This window comes from Amphiura filiformis, chromosome 6 (genome assembly GCF_039555335.1).
Source record: "Amphiura filiformis chromosome 6, Afil_fr2py, whole genome shotgun sequence".
Taxonomy (NCBI): domain Eukaryota; kingdom Metazoa; phylum Echinodermata; class Ophiuroidea; order Amphilepidida; family Amphiuridae; genus Amphiura; species Amphiura filiformis.
The window spans coordinates 50,146,876-50,170,129 of NC_092633.1; the positions used below are offsets into that span (position 1 = coordinate 50,146,876).

The following is a 23,254-nucleotide window of genomic DNA, read 5'->3' on the forward strand; positions in this document are numbered from 1 at the left end:
GTAATAAATGCAATACAAATCTACAAGCCTGGTGTTCCAATGGGGATGTTCAGTGAGGATTTTCGTATAAGGCAAAAGATCAACCGTACAAAATTACTTCATGTCAAACTAGCCAATAACTCTCGAGTAACACGAGTGTTAAAGATCACCGACGATTTAGGACTCGGTAATAAGAGAACTTGTGCTGTGGTTGGTAATGGGGGAATTCTGTTGGACAGTGGATGTGGAAAAGAAATTGACGCACATGATTTCATAATCAGAAGCAACATAGCCGCTATTAGAGAATATGTTAATGATGTGGGATCCAGAACGGACATTATGACGATCAACGCTCAGGGGTTAAGATGGCTTGTTGATAGTCTGCTTAAAAATGGCACTAATTCAAAAAGTGTTGAAGACTTCGATAGATTACGATTCTTAAATGAATCTGTCTTATGGTTCACAAAGTCAATAAAAAGGGAAGGAGGTGAATTACTTACAACCTTGTATGATATTTTTAAGAAGCATCACCTACCAATAAGAATTGCCTATTCACCGGAGAATCAAATTCCAACTACTCAAAGGTAAGTGCATCCCAGCCAACGTTGTTACATCGTCGTATAAAAGTGATCTACGTTGTACTTAGGTTGTCATCTACGTTGTAAATACGTAAATTTGTGAACTCTTATTCGTGTTGTGACAACGTTATTTTCGACGTTGATTTTCGGACGTTAATTAATAAAACGTCATTTATGACGTTGTTTTGAGGTCAAGCTGTGAACGTATTATTCATACTTTTGAAATATAGGAACGTTTGAGTAATACGTTCACAAATTGACGTCGAAACAACGTAATAATGACTTCAGAATGACCTCAATTTTCGCCAGAGGTCATAAAACTTTTTACCGGATATAAAAATTCGAATAAATTCGCAACAATTAACTTCTCGAACTAGCCTAAAGGATCGGATAGCAACGGTTGCACAGTGTTTTTTGTGGAACATGAGAGCAAATCAGTCACATCAAATTGCATTCTTGATACTTGGAATGTCCTGATGATATCAAATAATTTGGATTTTTTGAAAAGACCTAAAACTTTTAGGTCTTTTGGGGGAAAATGTGAATCTTCAATTCAAAATGTCAAAATGCTGTTCAAATGATGGACGGCTTTATATCCCAGCTACATATACTCATTAGATTTCTAAAGTTTACTTTGAAGACTGTTAAATATCAGATTATCAGTTTTTAAGAATGTGTCATAAAATTTGTATATCGCGAATTGAAAAAAAAAAAGAAAATTATTTGATATCAGGAGGACATTCCTCGTATTCAGAATAAATTTGTGCTCTCAGGCCCTACAAAAAATACTGTGCAAACGTTGCTATCCGATTCATTAACGACAATATACCGTGACATTTTTATCTTTTTGTATTCTTTTCTTATTTTTAGGATTTGGAACATTGACTTTCCAACCACTGGACTTTTTCTATACACCTTCGCAGCCGCCATCTGTGATAACATTTCGCTCTACGGATTTTATCCATTTTCAAAAGGACTTAATAGAGACGCTGTTCAACATCACTATTATGAAGGCAAAAATTTAACTATAAAACGAGTGATCACACGTTTCTATACGAATATCAACTATTGACAGATCTACACAGGAAAGGTGCTCTCAGATTTGTGGGTGACCGCTGTAGATGACACTGGCTAGACTACGTTGAGACAGTTACTGCCTAGTGCACAGAGATCCATTGGATTTTACATGTAGTTCGAGGACATTCGACAAGACATAATAGAATTTATCAGTATTAAGGGTTGTGCAATAATTTTGAGCCCTGGGGAGGGTCAAATTGGCAAGGGGGAGGCAAGCCCCAAAGGGGGGACAAGCAATTTTGGGACCGAACTAACCACCGCCAGAGTGAGTCGAACCCACAACCTCTCGCACATGTAGGCGAACGCCTTATCGATTGAGCTAACTTAACTACTTATTATAGAAAAACAAAACATGGTATAATAGGCATATAGGTAAAACACGTTAATGAATACCGTGCAACTATGTAGTTACACTTTAGCTTGACCTTCAATTTCTAGAAAATGTAAATTTTTTAGAAATTCACAAGACACATTCCTTCATCTATTATCAAGTCATTTATATACAACAAAATATCATACAATACAACAAATATTTAACACCCGCATTTGTTTTTCATTTTAACTCGCCGCACTCACCATCACGCCTTATAAAACACATGCACCTATACCCCTACGCACACACATCCCACTCCAACACAAACACCGACAATAATACTAATATGTACACAAATACATAAACACATAAGAAAATAACTATCCCCTTAATCCGAATGACCATTTTTCCAAACAGGGTATCGTATTACAAACTTTTAAAAAGTACTGGAAGCAGAATTTATTTCTGCCCATTATGACACCTCATTTGTTTCAATGGCCCCAAACTTGATGTCACAGCCTACATTTAAATGACAGTAGCTGAAGATTCTTGAGGAATGTCATTTAGTCAATGCCACGCAACCTTACAAGGATATCGGTGATTTCTCTGTTGATATAGTAACTACAGAATAAAACGACAATCATTAGCTGCTACCTTCCAGTGAATTGATTATGTAAAAACGCACAAGTTCCAAGCATGACCAATTTTACACGAAAGATGAACGGTTTTCATTGGCTAATTCGTCAGTACTTTGTAGCTTTATCGTCTCATAGACAATACACAAGTTATAAATATTAACATACTGACGCTGATCCATTGGCTAAATCGCCAGTACTTGTAGCTTTACCGTTTCCTCAATACACAAGTTATATATAAATATTAACATACTGACGCTGATCCATTGGCTAAATCGTCAGTACTTGTAGCTTTATCGTCTGTGGCGATTCTCCTTCGTGAGCTCTCTTTACGCTCAATTTGAGGTGTCATTCTCTGCTGAAAAGAAACACAATTTTAGACAGATTAAAAACGAAACTACGGGAGAATAGACCATTTTGGTATATATTATATCCCAAAAACATGTGTAACTCTAAATACGTCACACCAATGATACGCACATTCGCGGCGCAGCAACGTGCGCAGTGACAACGTTCGCATATGCGCGCATATTAAAGGGTGCAACAAAATGGTCTATCATACAACCTGCCGATTTCAGACAGTGATAATTAAAAGAACAAGACCTAGAATAAAGCCATGCGGAATACCACTTGAAGAAATGTAGTTGAAGTAACATGCCATGACCGGAGAAAGCCTATAAAACATACATGCGGGTTATTCATTCAATTTCAAGAAAGATGAGTAAACAAGGAATGTAGCGGGAAAAGGTCACCTGCAATAATCAATTAACAGCTTTACCCTTAAGAGACCTGAGATGTCGCGGGATATAGGAAATGAGAATTTTTAACAAGTAAAAACTCTTACCCTTCGTACAAAACGAAAAACAACTCTATATTTCTGAGAGTAGCATTAGATAAAGAAAATAAATTGTCATTTAGTTTTCATTTCAGGCATTTTTAGTTGGCCTACTTGAGCGTACGTACACATACCGTACTTACCAACGTTGTCTTAATAATATCACTACACTATAATACCGTAAAAAGGGGTAACTTCGGTCAGCGGGGTAACTTTGGTCGGTCAAATATACTTTTTTAAATGGTCATATTTTTGTACAGCAATATTGTTTTTAGTCATATTTGGTGTCAATTTGTTAAGAAATATGTTTGGAAGAAATAATAGTCGCTCATGTCTAATTTCCTTGAAATTTACGAAAAAAGCAGGATTTTTGACCAAAAATTAGCGTTTTTTTACATTTTTTTTCAGAAAAAATAAAAATCGATATATGTGAGCAAGGATGTGTGCTTGATTAATTTTGCAAGGGGCCAAATGTCACAAAAAACAACAACTTGCCCATATACAGCGAAGATCAATTTTTTTGATTTTTTTTTCTTCATGAAATGTAATACTGTGACCAAAGTTGCCCCAAAAACGGGTTAACTTTGGTCAGGCTATTTTGAACCCCTAGGGCACCCTTACAAAATTATTTAAAAATCTTTTTCAACTTCAAGGTGTAGAAGGGAACCCTAATGTCACAAAAAAGAGTTAATTAGAATTATAATTGGTTTTGTTTGGAAGCAGTGGTTTAAAATCTCTGAAAAGTGCCCAAAGTTACCCCATTTTACGGTATACATTACAAGCATTTATAAAAACCATTCTAAATATATAGTAGAGGACCAGCCTGTAGACTCAGTGACTAAATCATAGAAAGTTTGCGAGTCATTTTGGGATCTTTGATTGATTCTGAATAAATTTAGCTTGGGCTCACCTCCTGAAATTTCCGAGCATTCCGGGGAGGGGTCAATCAAGGTTTACATGGGGATCAAATTTTCAGAATGCTCCAATTATGTCAAGTATTATATCAAATTACTCGTATGGTCATGAGGATTCCAAAAATGTATAGTTTGTTGTGTCAGACCTTTCAAGAGGGCGCTATGACGAAAAACGTTCAAAGGTCAACAACCTTTTTGAATTCTGACCATAGTTAACAATGTCCGATTTTGGTGATTTTGAACATCTAATTATATGTTTTCTTGCATGAGAAATACAATACAACTCACGCAACTTAAAAACTGTACAAGGAACCGATGACCTCGTAATTACAATATGGATGTTTTAGCAGTATTTCTCATGCAAGAAAACATATAATTAGACACCAAAATTACCAAAATCAGACGTTAACTATGGTCAGAATTCAAAAAGGTCGTTGACCTTTGGAATTTTTTTCATCAAAGCGCCCTCTAGAAAGGTCTGACGCATAACAAACTATAAATTTATGGAATCCTCATGACCATACGAGTAGTTTGATATATTACTTGACATAATTGGAGCACTCTGAACATGTGACCTTGATTGACCCCTTCCCGGAATGCCCGGAAGTTTCAGGAGGTGAGCCCAAGCTAAATTTATTCAGAATCAATCAAAGATCCCAAAATGACTCTCAAACTTTTGTTCTATGATTTAGTCAGTCTACATGCTGGTCCTCTACTAAAAATCATTGAACAAGAAAAATGATCAATCATTTTAGTACTGAATGGTAATAAACTGACACTGATGGCTACGCTCTAGTCGTTGCATGAAGCATGCTAGCAGTTGTGAATAGAATCGGTTTGATATAGACCATTCCTGTAATTGGCACTTTCCTGCCGTTGATGGGGTGAACATTGCTATCACAACGAAAGCAAGGAAACGAATTTATCATATTATTATAAAATAACAAAAGCGAGATCAAGAAGCACGTGCTATCGATGTTCATCCCACCAACGGCAGGAAAGTACCGATTATAGGAATGGGCTATAATAGGATCCTCGATTTATGACTCTGTATGTACCTGGATATCTTCTGACGCTCCACCTACTCCCACGGCATTTCTACCATGCATACTCGTATGGTGCTTAATGGAATTATGGACTTCATTTCGCATCATAATCTTAGAAAAACAAACAAGACCATGAAGACCGTCATAAATCTTACACACGATAGTAAATAAGAATAATTTACTGAGTGAACTTATTTACTTTTTTTCTGTATACTGGGTAATTTTAATGGTATCAGGCCTTTAGCTATGGATTATTTAAGGTGTATGTGGGTTTCCAAGATGAACAAAGACCTGATCTCTGGGGGAAATCGGGTTTGATGTAAAACGTGCACTTAAGCCCCATAAAATTGTGACCTGCTATCATGAAATGAACGTAAAGTCGCAAGTTGGTAGTGTCGAGACATCCTGGCTGACTGAGTTGATGTTCTTTGTTTGCCGCGCACTTGTACAACCCCGGTAGTATGTCCTTCGTAAAGGACATACAGACGCTACTTGTTTAAACAGATGCGTGTGAACAAAGAACACCAATGCAGTAACCAGGGCGTCTCGAAACTACCAACTTGCGACTTTATGCTCATTTCGTGGTAGCAGGATATTGATGGCGCTGTGATGGCGCTTTTTACAAGTAAACCAACGAACTTGGTTGTCGGACGATTACACGTATAAGAAACTAAAAGTATGAATGGCCAAGTGTATGAGTGGCCAAGTGGACCATACAAGTGGACCAAAAAAAAAAAACGTGTAAGATTATACGTGTAACCTTACACGTGTAAGATTGCATCTTATACGTCTTAGAATCTAGCGGGATGTTTAAATTGACGAATCATATATGAAGAACCCATATTTAAACCCCAAACAACCTATCATCTTTACGCGTATTCATCGTCGACCAATGAAATCTCGCCATAGCATTTCTTATACGCGTAAGAATTGCCTATTAGGGATGGACGGTATTCCGATTTGACTAGTACAACGAGTGTCGAATAATCTCAACCTCGATATCGATCTGAACCGTGGTAGTTTTCGCAAACGTGATTATTTTACCATCACCTTTTGAAATTTCATTGATATGAGTATTAATTGACTCCAGATAACTGAATAACTTAGCCAAAAGTGAAATAAATCGCGATGTGGCCATGGCGGACCAACAGTCGAAATAATTCCTGACATAGATTCGTCATAAAATACAGGACATTGCAGCACTCATAAAAATTAAGAAAATGCCTCGTTTACGATTTTGGTGACAAGCTCTCCTTATCCTCGTTACGTCGCCAATAATATCACGTATCGCCCATCACTGAAATCCAAATCTTACACGTATAAGAAGTCGTGGATGTTACAAATTACAAAACGTCTTTACATATTATTGGTTGAAGTTTGCTACGCATGAGATGATTGGTTGTTTGTGATTTCTTACTCTGTGATTCGTCAATTTAAAAATCCCGCTTCATTCTTACACGTATAAGATGCAATCTTACGCGTATAAGATGCAATCTTACACGTGTAAGAGACAATCTTACACGTGTAACCTTACACGTTTATCTTGGCCATTCATATAAAAGTGAAACCGAAAATACTTTCTTCAAGTTTTCTGTTTGGATGCAGCAACTTCTGCCGAGAGCTTAGCTTAGCTACGACAATGAGAAACCACGTGACTAAAACAAAATCCGGGAACTTAAAAAGGCTCATTGATTGTACCTAATCCCAATGTCCCATTTCCTAGTCATTGTCATGATTATAGCCGCATGTTAATTTCTTGGTATTAATTTGTTTCATCAGTTTACCCATGGAAATGTATAATCTGATCTACAATTTTTCATACAATTTTATTGATAACTTTTCTATTGCCTTGATTGCGTTCGACCAAAAATAAGAAAGTAAAATCGTCATTGTTTCCAAAACGATTAATTTTCAAGGCACTTTATAAAGGCGATAATTAATATTATAAATTGCTTTATTTAATATGCGAATATTTTCTTACCTTTGGTACGAAGACAAGACACATCGTGAGGGTTGTTGGGAACAAAATGAAAATTGAGAGCAAGGCAAAATTGGCATTAGGATTTGAAACAAAAACTGTACGGGCACTCCAGTAAATGATACGATTACTACGGTGTAGACGCTCATACCTGTGTAATAGAAACAAAATGAAAATAATATTTAAAGACAATTTTTCTGATTGAACCCCTGGTGGAGTCTTAACTTTGGTTTTAATGGGGATGTGCGGGTGGGATGAATTACCCGATTTTAAACCAAATTTGGCGAAAAACAAACCCAAAATATTTTGCCAATTTCTAAGTAATTGTATCAAATTTTGCTTTAAAAAAATGGCACTTTTTTTGAGAAAATTGTGAAAAAACGTTTCTTTCTTGTTCTGCATAACTCTGTTTCTTACTTTTAAATGTCAGGTTATATATATAAAAGGTCCTGAAAACATTAGCAATGCTTTACACACTCTATATAACCTGTGTGGTTAATACTTGAATAGTATAGAAATATTTTAAGCACGGATTTTTAATTCTCACTGCACGGATTTTTATTCTCACTGCCCTGTATGTCCTGAACAAAGACATAATTGGCTGCTTCGTTTAGTTCAGATTTAAGACCTCATTTGTTGAAATCGTTCAAGAAATAAAGTGCGACGATCCAAAAAAACTCAAGGAAGAGTCAAATTCAAAAGTTGCAGTTTGCTCCATTGCACGCCCTATTGATTTGCACGCAAAGCGTTCTCGAACAAGAGAACTAGCACCGTGCTATCCATTGATTACCACCATTAAAACTATAGCGTCGTGCTTTCATTGATTAGAATATAGGCCTAAAAGTGCAACTTTTTATTTTGTTCCTTTTTTAGGTCTTAGATCACCGTTTCGTTAATTCTCAGCCAATTTTAACAAATGACTAAAATTAGAGCTAATATAAGGAGTACCGGTTACCACAAAACGGCTCTTCAGACCCGGTGCTCCCCCAAAAATTCCATTTGAGTCATTCAGACCTAGTATTCATACTTATCTTGTTTCCCACTCAAAAATCAAGAGTATGCCCATAATAATAATTAGTGACTCACCAATCCATTTAGAGTCATTCAGACCAGGAATTCGTACTTGTCTTGTTTCCCAGGCGAGAAAGGCCCCAAAAATCAAGAGTAAGCCTTTAATAATTAGTAGTATACCCAGAAAGTAATTCTGCCAATATGATATACAGGTTATATGGACTGGTATCAATATAACATCGTCATCATCGGGGCTTTCCTGCATATCAATAGAAAAGAACACAACATCAAGGGTTTTTTTCCTTTTCAATATTTCTATTGTTCCTTAATACGAGATGATGTTCAATAATGCGAGATAAATTTAAAGCAAGCATTCCCTTTAAAAGGACGAACTTCTACTACTAAAATCCATCCATCCGACTAAGAAAAAGGCGTACTGAATAGCCACCAAGGGAACACATGAGTGAAAGTCAACCTCATTTAAGCTGCCTAGGGTCTGACGCTTAATAGTACATCGCACTGGATATGTTGGAGTTGTGCGTTTGAATGCCAACATGAGTCCGGACTATGCAGCCCAGCCTGTGAATGCGGTTCAACACAAGAGACAGTCAACTACGGCTACGCCTAAGTGCCTACTCTGTCAAATCTATCAGCCATCAAATACTGTGATCTTCGGTTTTATTCTAATTTCCATTTTTGTTCTTTCTCTGACACTTCAAAATGGCAGCATTCACCCCACCTCACATCTTTAAGAAAAAGATTGCTATATGCAATGTGCCTTTAGGCAGAACTGTTGAAATAAACACACTTACCATTGTTATACCGTTCACTTCATGGTAGAAGAGCGGATCAACTATAGCCCAAATACTAAGGATAAACATGTCGATGATTACTAGCCCGGTGATTTGACCAAATAAGTGTTCATCTTGAATCTAGAATTTAGAAATATTTATATTTAATGCAAATCAAAACAGTCTCCATATTAAAATAATCATATTAATCATTCTACAACTGGTCTTAAAATGATCATATCAATCATTTTAGTGCAGTCATAGCGCCATCTGTTATTATAAAAGAGATGACGCTATGATATCGCCATCTGTTATTATCAATGTGCTAAAATAATTGATATGATCATTTTAAGACTAGTTGTAGAATGATTCATATGATCGTTTTAGTGAGGTGACTAGGTTAATTTGGGCAAATATGACTTTGATTTTAAAAGTTCCTTACGGTTGAGGTTGCGAGGCAAATGAATCACGGGAGTAAGACAATCCATTTATATTAATCATATAAATATTCACATATTCATAAAAAAATATGAATATGTTAATGAATATAATCAAACCGATTACACCTGGGCATCTGATGGCCGGCATAATATTACACGTGATCTTGAAATTGTCTAGATGGAAACCTCAAGTCGTTGTTTGCTTTATGATCTTTCGTAACGTCACTCGACAAACTAATGTAAATGGTTAAACGTAGCATTAATATTATTCACTATGGACCACAAAGAGCCTCATCCCAATGGCATAGTCTAATAACCTTATACATAATCATAGTGCAAAATTTGACCTCAAGCTGCAGAGTATGAGTTTTTGTACCCAAATCTTCAAAGGTCATTCAATGAATGTACAAATGTATTGGGGTTTAAGAACTGTTCCCCTATTAGATGAGCATGTTGTAGATCCTAGTGATTGTTTCATATGTGAATTACCGAGCCTACTTTACGATATTTACAACTCATAACAACCGTTAAATTGCTCCTAAATATAGATGCAGCAGACAGCGCCCACGGTTCACGGGGGCCGGGACGTGGGCATTAAAGTACATTTTATTAAAAAGCCTAAGATGACTGGACTGCTTACTATGATCAATCTTGATTTAATCACGTTTCATCTCTTTATTAAGGAATAAATTGTGTGTGTGTGTGTGTGTGTGTGTGTGTGGGGGGGGGGGTGATATCGCCATTTTTGACATCGCTACGTAATCTTAAAATCTTCACAAACAATTCTTATCCCTTATTATAGGCATCCCTTCAATTTATTGTTTGTCAATATTGGGTTTTGCCTGGCGTTTGGAGGAATGTTATAAATCAAATAAATTCTAAAAGTTATCATGGGGACTTAAGTTGAGATTGTCCGAGTACCGACTGTGAACTCAGGTAGTAGGCCTACAATGGTAAAGCTCTGGACCGGTAATCCAGCGACCGGGGTTCAATCCCCGCTGAGTCCTGATTTTTTCTCTCTCAATATTTTCATATGCCAGTTTGCTCGAGCCCCAATCACGTCATTTAAATTATAATTTCTCGGGCTTGCATTGTTTATTTCCGATCCTCGCATATATTAAGTTGTGTTTCGCATTGTCTTACGCCCTGCCAGGGTGAAGCATATAGGCCGCCTCCTTCTTCATTATTTAATATATAATTGGCCGCTGAGACACAATGAGAGAGTTATCATGGGGACTTAAGTTAAGATTGCCCGAGTACCGACTGTGAACTCAGGTAGGACAGTGGTAAAGCTCTGGACCTGTAATCCAGCGACCGGGGTTCAATCCCCGCTGAGTCCTGATTTTTTTTCTCTCAATATTTTCATATGCCAGTTTGCTCGAGCCCCAATCACGTCATTTAAATGATAATTTCTCGGGCTTGCATCATTTATTTCCGATCCTCGCATATATTAATTTGTGTTTCGCATTGTCTTACGCCCTGCCAGGGTGAAGCATATAGGCCGCCTCCTTCTTCATTATTAAATTCTAAATGTGTTATGTGGTGTCAAAGCAAAATTATATTATTCTATTAAAACCGGTGGAATGCGACAAATTATTTTTTGTAACTCCGTCTCCCAACCATCTATTTTGAACTTCATGTTAACCTTGTATTCTTGTCACCCCCGTACGTCACGTGTAAAATGCGGTTGAAGAAGAGTGACCTTTCCTACGGTAAACACATTTCAGTCTGCTGATTGGCTAAGAGATCGATCAGTCGGAAATTGTATCGACACACCAGATGGCAACATCGGCACTTAAAATATTATTGTATTCAACAAATGTTATAAAACTATACGTTGGACCATTTTGATCAATCCTGAAAGGTTTTGCGATCGAATTCCTGATGCACAGACTAATACAGACTATTTTGCTACAGTCAAAACCCCCGTACATTGTATGCTGTGAATTCTCGCATATGCATGAGGTCCGATCGTCCAATTGTGCCGTATCTAACAATCACACCAGCGTTGCGTGCCTTCGCGTACAGGCGGTAGAGCTTTGCGTGTCTTCGTAAGACCGTAAAAATATGCGGTACGTGCGTAGCAGTTTCGCCTGTCGCATTTCATGGAACAATCGGCCCCTCATTATCGGGTGCATGCGGGTGACACTGAGACTTTGACTGTTTGGAGTTTGTCTGTATCTCTTATAGTCCATGCCCTGATGACATATCACCGATGCGCACATCGTTACTGTGCACGTTCATGACGTTGCATCTGATTTCATTGCGCAGTAAACATGTGCGCATCGCAGTATGATTATGGTATATGGATTGGGGGATTCAACCGCATGGCACAACAGATGTATTGAAGTACTTTACCCCTTTTGGTTGTGAAACTGTTTTGCTGGTAAATATTCGATGTACTCGCCATGTCTTACTAAACATTGCACCAAAACTAAACGAAAATCCCAGTGCAAGAAACCACATGAAAACCTGAAAAGAAAATGTAATTATTAGTTTAATGATAGTACAACGAACATGAACAAGAATGAAACTAATCCTATCACATTAAAATTACTATGATGCACTTTTTAATTCAACGAATGTTTCAATGCTCTACTAATAGTATGTAAGACAGGTTGCCAAACGGATTCATAAATGGTCGGCAAGTACAACCGTACTTTAGTACCCGCAAAATGTTTTTACAAAGAGAACTTGCTTTGGTAAATAATTTAAAGCTCTGCAGACGCTTTAAACAACCCCAAAGTGTTCCTATTGTGCCGGCAAATCTTTTGATGGTTACTCTTACGAACCATTGAGGATTGTCCTGTATTAAATGGAGAATCCTTTTTTTTTTTCCTTCTTTTTTTTTAATACTTTTTAAACTTTATAAATCTAATGATATGTACTTAAAGTGTATGCAGTTGGGAGGAAAAGTCGACTATCATTTAAAAATTTTGACCTATCTTATTGAAGATAATATATTTTTCTCAAAAAACGTATAAATGTATATCTTCAATACGAAAGGTCAAAAACCATTCCTGTATTCAGAATGCAATTTAGTATATCTGATGTGGTCTCAGGTCCCACAAAAATACCGTGCAAACGTCGCTGTCTGCGCCTTTAAAATGAATGAATTCATAATTATACTGAACTTGTAGTATAAAAGTTTATAGCTGGGAAAGATATTATACTCGGATTATCATTTAGGATCTGTCTGTAAAAGGAAGAATTACGTAACCTAACACAGAATGTTATATGACTGGTTCAATTCCCATTCATGTATGCTGCCAGTTCGAGACTCTCCCCGCACATATACTTCATTTATGTATTGATTATGAATAACAACGTACCGTGGTCATTTCACAGAATACATCCTTTGATACCAGATTCGTATCCAAACCAAGAAATATAATTGACAGGTAAACGAAGATACCGCCCAACGCTATCAGATTATTCAATTTTGGACTTGACATTTTGATTATCCTGAAAAAAACAGAATAATATCACAGGCAACATAAAAGAAATACAAACAAGTTACCAAAAGAGAAAAAGACTCTCATAATACTAGCAAACTTTAATTATACATTCTTAGTGAGTGGCTGTCTTAGACTGCTGCCCTCATTCGTCAACCGTCACTACAAAGCATAACGCAGTACATCCGCAGTGTAGACGACTGATGGAGTTAGTCTTGGCTATGGCTGAGCTTTTTAGCGCGGAATTTTATTGGTTTCTGCATGTCGTCTATCGCACGGTAAACGGCGGCAGAAAAAGGGGAGTTTTCATGATACTACGGTGTCTGATCTCCGCCAAACCCCCCCCTTTTATAATTCATCTCCCCAAATTTTCAGTTTTCCCCTTTTGCGAAATGCTTTCCCCTTTTTCAAATATTTCCCCTTTAACTTTCCCCTTTTCAAATAGTTCCCCCTTTTCGACTTTCCCCTTTTCAAATAGTTCCCCCTTTTCGACTTTCCCCTTTTCAAATAGTTCCCCTTTTCGAATTTCCCCTTTTCATATAGTTTCCCCATTTTCGAATTTCCCCCTTTTCATATAGTTTCCCCTTTTCGAATTTCCCCTTTTCATATAGTTCCCCTTTTCGAATTTCCCCCTTTTCATATAGTTTCCCCCTTTTCGAATTTCCCCTTTTCATATAGTTTCCCCCTTTTCGAATTTCCCCCTTTTCATATAGTTTCCCCCTTTTCGAATTTCCCCCTTTTCATATAGTATCCCCCTTTTCGAATTTCCCCCTTTTCATATAGTTTCCCCCTTTTCGAATTTTCTTTTCACCTTTTACATAATACCATTTTACAGATTTTTTCCCCATTAAAATAGTTTCTCCTTATTTTTTATTCCTTTTTTTACTCCTTTTTTTATTCCCTTTTCACGATGCGTAGGCTTTACCAGTAGGCACGGACCATCTATAGTACCGTGCATTCACGTCCCATGTACTTCGATATTGAAATAGGTCCGGCCTACACGTTGAAAGCACGTGATTGTCTGATACAAATTCTTGAGCTAAATAAAATGAATAAAATGATACTTATTATGTAATTTATGAATTCTATAGGATATAGATCTACATTTAAGAAAAATCATAATCTGAATTATATCATGCAACTAAATAAAAAAGGCCAGGAGATTGGAATTCGAATCAATTAGATTGGCTTATTAATCGTTATTATTTTGGACTTGTCTCGACTTTTAAACTAGAGCGGTTACCGCACCATAGCTGAACCATGGGGATTTGGCAGTATATTGTGATATATATATATATATCTTTATAACCCCTTAATGCCCTTAAATGAATATTAAAATATTTTAAACATGTTTAGAATGTCATAAAGATCATTGTATTTAAATATCAGCTCAATTGGAGCATTTTGAAAACTTGACCTTTGACCCTTTATGACCCCTGCCGCGGCCTGAATGATCTTAAATAAATATTGGAATATTTTAAACATGTTTAGAATGTCATAAAGATCATGGCATTTAAATATCAGCTCAATTGGAGCATTTTTGACAACTTGACCTTTGACCCCTTTATGACCCCTTAATGTCCTTAAGTGAATATTAAAATATTTTAAACATGTTTAGAATGTCATAAGCATCATTGCATATAAATTTCAGCTCGATTGGAGCATTTTTGGTTAAAATGACCTTTTTTTTTTTCTGTGACCCCTTGGATGACCTCTGATTTTAGGAAATATTTTTATTATATTCTTTACTTCTTTCTCTTTTATTTGACACCACTTGGGGGTTCATACCTTCGTGGCATTTAAAGATATGTCCATTTTAGACCAAATGGTTGGTAAGTAAGTAAGTAAGTAAGTAAGTAAGTAAGTAAGTAAGTAAGTAAGTAAGTAAGTAAGTAAGTAAGTAAGTAAGTAAGCAAGTAAGTAAGCAAGTAAGTAACATACACTCATATAGGCTGATACCATTTCATGGTTCAGCAAAAGACTAGGCTTAAGGGGTACTACACCCCTGTCCAATTTTGCGCCTATTTTTGCAATTTTCTCAAAAATTATAGCACATTGGTGACAAGTAAGATATGTATAATTTTATTATATGGGCAAGGACTACAACTACTGTACTGAAAATACAGCAACACAAAGCAAGTAGTTATTGATTTATTGATCAAATATTGGTTTTCCCTCATTTTGACTGTAACTCCACAACTGTTGGCTGTGCTGAAATAAAATTTCCAGTGCAGTAGTTGTTGTCCTTGCCCCTATAATATACATATCTTACTTGTCCCTAATGCGCCATAATTTTGAGAAAAATGCAAAAATAGGCACAAATTGGCAGGTGTAGTACCCCTTAATTGCTACTTAATTCTTCATCTAACATATAGGGCCTACTAATTCTTTTTGGATTTTTGAGGCGTGCACCACTGACCGAAGTCCCTGGTTCATTTGTCTAGTCAATTGAATATACACAGCCACACTTGTCATAAATATGCAATGCCCATTTTGTCCAGGCCCGTTTTATAAATGTATGCTTTTATTGTCATTTCACTGTTAAGACCGCTTGTTTTAAACTAAAAAAAAACTTTTGAATAATTATATAGCACAAACAATTCTTATTATCTAGGCTTCTGTAACAATGGCAGCCAGTTGTTTGTTGTCTCTGACATATCCCTGTTTATAGACAAGTTCTTCACAGACTTTCAAACATCATTGCTATGAATTTGACCAGCATAAATATTTATGCATGCCATTTCACCCGTTTAACATTCTGAACATCATTTGGAGCTATTTGGTTTATCAATCATATCGGATTTGCTCTTTGTACAGCCCCTCTATAAACGTGCATAAAAGTTGACGGATCCCTAACCCATTGAATTTAGCGGCGCTTGCACAACAGGCTATAAATCTACCTACGTTGGTATCCAAATTCATGTAGAACGCCTTTCCAATAATGGAAGTAGCAAAATGAGCTCTAGTGAGTGCACGGTACTCTCCAGGGTCCAGGCTTACTGGTAAAGCCCACGCACGGAAAACGGGGAGTACCCAAACAAAAAGGGAGTATTAAAAACAAAAAGGGAGTATTATTTAAAAAGGGAGAAACTATTTAAATGGGAACCTATTTGTGAAAAGCGGGAGGAAAGTTAAAAGGGATTATTTGTAAAAAGGGGGAACTATTAATTTTACAAAATGGGTGAAAATAAAAGGGTATTATTTGTAAAGGGGTAATTCGAAAACGGGGAAACTATTTGAAAAGGAAATTAAAAAGGGGGAAACTATTTGAAAAGGGGGGATTCGAAAAGGAGGAAACTATATGAAAAGGGGGAAAGTCGAGAAGGGGAAACTATTTGAAAAGGGGAAAGTCGAAAAGGAGAAACTACAAAGTTTGAAAAGGGGGCAAGTCGAAAAGGGGGAAACTATTTGAAAAGGGGGAAAGTCGAAAAGGGAGAAACTATTTGAAAAGGGGGAAAGTCGAAAAGGGGAAACTATTTGAAAAGGGGGAAAGTCGAAAAGGGGGAAACTATTTGAAAAGGGGGTAAGTCGAAAAGGGGGAAAGTCGAAAAGGGGGAAACAATTAGAAAAGGGGGAAGGCGAAAAGGGGGGAAATATTTGAAAAGGGGAAAGCATTTCGCAAAAAGGGGGAAAACTAAAAAGTTGGGGGTATGAATTATAAAAGGGGGAGTTTGGCGGAGATCAGACACCGTATGATACACAGTGTTTAGTTCTAAAATAATATCTGACTAAGAATGAGAATAAACGATATGAATATTTGTTTCCACTTATCCACTACCGTGTGATAGACGACAGGCAGGTCCAATATTTAATCGTAGTGCATCCACTACTTAAACATATGGAAAGGTTTCTATACGAAAACGATTCTCTTATAAACCATCATGCGCACGGTTTCCACCTCTATACACCTGAGCACACATTTTCGTCCTAGAGCTCTCAAGCAAGCAGTGAATTGTCTCCACACAGTCTTTGATTATACTACACGGTTGAGTGCATTGCATAGTAAGAGATGTGGAGCTTCTAGCTGAAAATGAGCCTCTTTGATTGGTTTTTGTCAAAACCTCAAGTGTTCCCTTCATCCAGTCAGATTAAAAAAAAACCAATCGAAAGCTCACACGTCCCCCTAAACGCGCTTTTCGTTACAAGGTCAACAGATAACGCAATTCAATGTTATAGCAAAGCGAATGTGGTATATCTGTTGAAAACTGCCTATCCAAGCACATTTTTGACCAAAATGTAGGTTTTAAAAGTCAAAACCTCAAGTGTTTCTTTCAATATTTTTCAAATTTTATATCATTAAATGATAAAGCATGAACTATGACTTTGCTAAAGAGCGCTTACATATTGATATGAAAAATCTACCACACGGTAGAGGATAGTAAAAACAAAAATTCCTATCTTTTATTCTCTAAATTGTAGTATAGCCTAGTTTACTATTAATCCAAGCCAATGACATCAATTATATTCGACCATGCTGAATCAAAAACATCTTTACTATTGGACTAAGCTACGTCGCTGCTCAATACAGTCTCTGACATTTAAAGCTGAAAACCATATTATAACATTTGCTGAGGAGGACGTCCTCAATATTTTTCAAAATTCTGTTTTTTACACGAATGTTCTGTACTTAAGTAAACTAACATACCCTGCAAAAATCAGGACTTGAGGTGCTGTAGTTTTGTCAAAATCCGAGGTCCGTTTAATTATTACGATGGAAATATTAGTCGAACGCGTACACGATCATGCGCATAACACAGTACGTACATGGCGTGCGAGAAGTCGTGACATATCAAAAGAACCGACACGACTCACGTTCGAATGAGTGGCTCATACTGCAGTTACTGTCCGTTTTCCTATACACAATTCAGCATCGAAGTGGTTACGTAATTCTCTTGGTTACCGGATCACGCTACTTTGGTATGCCTTCGAGTGCCATATACTTTATGTGGTGATCATTTCGATCGTGGTTCATTACTCTAGCGCGTGATCCCGTTGACATAGTAACATTACGTAACTTCGATACTGAATACACAGTGCTCTCACCATTGACGCGTGACCCCTACAAATGATCTACGTTGGAAGAATGGGCACTTGGCTAGTTAACATCACTGTGTGAAAAATAACCAGCCAATATGTTAGGTATTCTCCAAACTTCTAGCAAATATATTTCTCTAACATGACCTAAAATTACAGCTAGGTTAGATGTTCAGAAATAGTCGCACTTTTGTAAAATATGAGTGAGGGCAAGGCATAGCTAGCCAACTCCCCGTGTTAATTGAATGGAGATTTGACCGAAAATATTGGTATCGGACCGCTCACTTCTGAAGGATGCCACAAAAAACGGTACAAGCTACATTTTAACTATTCTCTGGCAATCATCATGATGAGTTTCTAATATAGTATGCCGAAATTGGGTACTGTAGGTGATTGACAAATGGTCGCACTTTTCTGATAAATAAGTGACAGTGAACATGAAATATCAGCGCCCATAAACCCAAGTTAGTAGCTAGTTAGTGGAGGCCGTCACGGGACTGATTATTGATTATTGAAGTGCCTTATTAATATATACGCACGATTTAGGGCAAGAAAAACAAACCGGGATACTTTTGGAGACATCATCATCATCATCATCATCATCATCATCATCATCATCATCGACATCATCATCATCATCACTTTCTACATTTTTTCTAAACAACATAGGGCCTACCGTTTTAATAAGATTTTTTTCTTGAAATGCATGTAACTATAATTATTGTTTAGAGGATGATGAAATAAAACATCACGATTTTCATCACAAAACAAAGTAATAGGCCTACAAAGAAATACATTTTTCAAGAGTGATTGAATAAAACATCACGATTTTCATCACGGAACAAAGTAATACATAAGACATTGTTTGTTTGATTGCAATCAACCGCGACAGTTCGTCTCACACACATAACAATGCACTGCGATCAAATAGGTTGATGACAACATTTGATTGAATGGACTGCACTGCGCCATGATTACGTGCACCGGTTCAAATCCTTTGTTTGGAGCCAATCAATAATTTCACGTACAGCCTCTATGCAAATTAGAGTTTACACACGCTGCAGCTGGGGTAATCGACCGAAGCTTGTTGCCGTTAGTGATCGAATGCATGAGCGAATATCAACTCTCTGGCATGAGCTTATTTGCTTTACTGAATCGATTTACTGGATTAATTTCCTGTTAACTGGGTTTAATGCCACAAAGGTCGAATCGCCTTTGCCATGGACCATGACTGCATCATGTCGCATTGGCGACATATGCGGTGGTATTAAATAGAGATTTTCTTTGTATTGCCTCGCCTGTTTTGGGGCCAAATTTAAAGAGGACATATCTGACAGTGAATACAAAAAAAAATAACAATAATTAAATAAATAAAAAATGTTATAATATGGATAAGCTTTACTATTGGGCCAGTTGCATTATTATTACTAAACACATCTCTCTATTTCTGCGATATTAGATTATGACCAACTCACTGTTTCCTTCTGTATAAAATATTAAACACCAAGAATCCACATGCGAGTGTTATGCCAAGAATTGCCAAGACGATGATAAATGCGTACAGCCCTTTGTTAATTTTTTGTGCTTGATGAACTTCGGTGAATGCATCAACTGGGGGTTTCCCACCTTGAAAGCGTAAAAAAGAAGGGTATATGAAAAAGTTAAAAATGACGATCTATTTTATACAATTATTTTGGCGAAATCTGACAGAGCTGGCAAACGAAATGCCCTGTACCTTTGTATATGCTTTATTTGCAATCTTTTGCATCATCATAAACATGGGTATTGCCACCATTTTAAGCTTGCCTTGTGGCTCACAACTTCAGATATAGCCAAAAATATGTTGATGATGGCCGCCATTTTGAAATCCAAGATGGCCACCAAACGAAATGACGTATAAACTTGTATATGCCTTTATTGTAATCGTTGTCATCATAAACATAGGGTTTACCACCATTTTAAGCTTGATGTGGAGCTCAGCCCGGAAGCCAAGTTATAGTCCAACATATAGTGTACAAAATAGTGGCCATTTTAGATTCAAGATGGCCACCAAGGGGCTGGGAGTATCAAGTGGTAACAATTTGATTTGAGTTCCTGGAACCCTTATCCTTCATTTAAGACAAAAATCTCAAAATTTTCCATTACCTCCTATAAATAACTTCGGTTACTACACTATATTGGTTTGGCAGAGTACCGAATATATATTCGTCTGTTTGTTAAGATCATGTTATACGTGAATTCTCTTGAATTATAGAACATGGCTGCATATCAAGTATTAATTTAGTGGACCGAATTTAATTAGCTTTGTAAGTGAGCAAAAGAGGGCGGCATCCCAGATAATTCATTTTATGTTATAATCTGACACACTATTTGAAAGGATACAAATGCAATTACTCAAAAGTCAGTACATTCAAAACACATTCAAACATACCCCTTCTCACCCCATACCACGCAACCCACCCAAACCCAAACCCTAACCCAAATACATTCCATATTATTCATTCATTACACATCTTGCACACATTTCCGCAGCCCAACACACCCTCACCGCCGTGCACCCTATACACCCCCAACACAGCTGCATCCCCATACACAGACACACTCCACCCCAACTGGCCACACCACCAGTCCACCACACAAACACACCTTGCCAAAGGACATCGCGTGTCCAATAAAATTCATTTCCTTTCGGTCGAGCAGGATCGAATATCCCTACAGTTTTTTCAACGCCACCTGAATAGAACGATAAAACAGTAACATATATTTAAACTGTCTTTGTAAGATGATGCATTGCAAGGGTTTGCCTTATCCGTATACCTAGCCCTTTATAATACTCAATAGCTATTACTACAAAATTCCTATTGCGGTCGTCTGCACAGGTACACCAATGTACAACAATGGCAAGGAACCTGGCAGGTACACACAGAGTACCACCTATAAAGGTACTCTGCTGTTACTACACAGGATCCACCAGCTGCAGAGTACATGTGCAGTAGCAGCGGAGTGCCTGTGTAAGCAGAGTACCTGTGTTGGTACTCTGTGTGTACCTGTACTGGCGACCCCAATAGGAATCTTGTAGTGTATCATTCATATAAAAGGTTGTTATCATGCGGTCCCTACATCGTTTGACCTTCTTTTAATAACGTATTATTATTATTATAAACATTGGAGTATAATGAGCATCAAATAGTACAGACTTTGTCTACAAATAGTTCAGATTTGCCTAAATAAAAGATAATTATGATTACGATAGGTTACCTTGGTTTTGTTCCACTTGCATTGGTCCTATTCTGTCACCAGTGTCAGTAAACTTGACCGCTCCCTAAATGAAAACATTATGTAGGCTTATTAACTCTGTTTAGTACATCACCCATGGGGACACTACCACTTAGGAGGTGACGTATTATGTAGGGCCATTAATGTATGTAAGTCCGCCTTTTCAGCAGCAACGAGTCATGTAGCTTACTTTCTTGTGTTTTTACTACAGTACTTCAATGGGATATTATTTGGTGGTGTGCCTCCAAATAAACAACAAGTTTATAAAGCGTCCGTCGTACATTTGGGAGAATCGCGATACCGTCCACCACTATTATAGGTCATGGTGAATGGTCAATCTTAGACGTCTATAAAGAAATCTTACGCGTGTAAAATCTTCAGCGTGTAAAATCTCAGGCGTCTAAGATTGAATTGACTAGTAATTGAATATTTGAATGATTGGCTGGTTGTAATTTCTGGCTCTGCGATTCGTCGATTTTTAGACTTAAAAGTCTAACGCGAAATTCTTAGACGTGTAAGATTTTATCTTAGACGTGTAAGATTGTATCTTAGACGTGTAAGATTGTATCTTAGACGTGTAAGATTGTATCTTAGACGTGTAAGATTGTATCTTAGACGTGTAAGATTGTATCTTAGACGTGTAAGATTGTATCTTAGACGTGTAAGATTGTATCTTAGACGTGTAAGATTGTATCTTAGACGTCTAAGATTGCATCTTAGGGGTGTATGGTTAGGCGTATTATCTTAGACGTATTTAGAAGGTATACGCCATCCATAGGGGGGACAGGGGGACATGTCCCCCACCTTTCGGCAAAATGGCCCATTTTTGTTCTTTTCAGCCACTTTTAACAAATTTGACCGGGTGTCCCCCCACATTTCAAGCCGGATTGGCGCTAATGAGCACTACTAGGGCCTACTTTTAGGTAGGAAGAAGAAGAAAAAGTTATATTTTCGATGATTTATAACTTTTGTCCTGATTCTACCTAATCATAAATGTTCCGAGTTATTTGAATGCGTTTACGTTTCTCTGATTCATTTAAGCTCTTCATTTCAATCCATATTGTAAATAGTAACTTTCAATAGCATTACAACATGTAACCTTGATAATGCATTTTGAGAAAGAACGGTTGGTAAATTTGAATGCAAAAGCAACTGAAATAACTAGAAACCATCTTAACAGATGTTTTAGTTGTTCTCATCCATTTTTTTCGACTCTGATACATCTTTTTTATCACGTGTAGGGTGAAATTGTAGCGTTAGTTGCAACTGCAAGATTGTAGTTTATTTTCCTTGTTAAGTAACTAGATCTTGTAGGTTAGGAGCTTTATAATAAATTGTTATTGTTATTATGTTATGTTATGATAACCTATAATAAATGCTACTAAAGTAGTGAAACAAAAATATATTGGCGTAACGAGCAAAACGTTGGTTTTTCTAACAGCTTTTTATTCTAAGAGAATAATGAGTCTATCTGAAACTATCAAAATAAACATGATACATGTTAATTTGTAACCATAGCAACGTTATATCAAAAGAATTATATCTACTCCAGATTTTTAGTTGTTTATGTTGTTAATTCCACGTTTGTTATTTTTAGTTGCCTCAGTTATTTCATGTTAATAATTCCACTTTTAAAGTCACCTTCGCCACCACTATCGATGACACGTGCCTCAATCAAGAAATGAAATGCTTCCCTAAATTTAATTTTAAAAAGAAACACTGACCCCCTCCGAAAAATAACCTCCTCAAATTATTCTCTAGCTCCTATTACCTCGCCACCCCACCCACCCCATTCTAGCCATGGTCAACACCTGTGGTTCAGTGCTTTTTGTTAATTCCACTTTTAAAGACTTTTAAAATTCTAACTGACAACACCTATCTGTCAACAACTA

General features: G+C 37.0%; 2 protein-coding genes across 3 annotated transcripts in view; one reads left to right on the top strand and one right to left on the bottom strand.

The window, feature by feature from the left end:
- The first annotated feature begins 39 nt into the window (after positions 1-39).
- On the top strand, positions 40-1,629 carry LOC140154591 (alpha-2,8-sialyltransferase 8B-like). The gene is made up of 2 exons (XM_072177159.1): positions 40-563; positions 1,428-1,629. The coding sequence occupies exons 1-2, from the start codon at positions 40-42 to the stop codon at positions 1,627-1,629; spliced, it is 726 nt and encodes a 241-aa protein (XP_072033260.1).
- Positions 1,630-2,110: 481 nt separating this feature from the next.
- The window catches only part of LOC140155554 (gamma-aminobutyric acid type B receptor subunit 1-like), a 63,865-nt gene continuing 42,721 nt past the window's right edge, over positions 2,111-23,254 (bottom strand). The window contains exons 9-18 of one of the 2 annotated variants that reach the window (XM_072178436.1): positions 21,345-21,408; positions 20,733-20,819; positions 19,562-19,712; positions 12,930-13,062; positions 11,956-12,069; positions 9,179-9,298; positions 8,442-8,625; positions 7,359-7,506; positions 5,390-5,488; positions 2,111-2,937 (exon numbers count right to left, since the gene is read on the bottom strand). In XM_072178436.1, the coding sequence (XP_072034537.1) occupies positions 5,482-5,488; positions 7,359-7,506; positions 8,442-8,625; positions 9,179-9,298; positions 11,956-12,069; positions 12,930-13,062; positions 19,562-19,712; positions 20,733-20,819; positions 21,345-21,408 (1,008 nt within the window). In that variant the 3' untranslated portion in view covers positions 2,111-2,937; positions 5,390-5,481. Of the gene's footprint in view, positions 2,941-5,389; positions 5,489-7,358; positions 7,507-8,441; positions 8,626-9,178; positions 9,299-11,955; positions 12,070-12,929; positions 13,063-19,561; positions 19,713-20,732; positions 20,820-21,344; positions 21,409-23,254 lie in introns of both variants that reach the window. The other variant, XM_072178437.1, reaches the window with a different exon arrangement.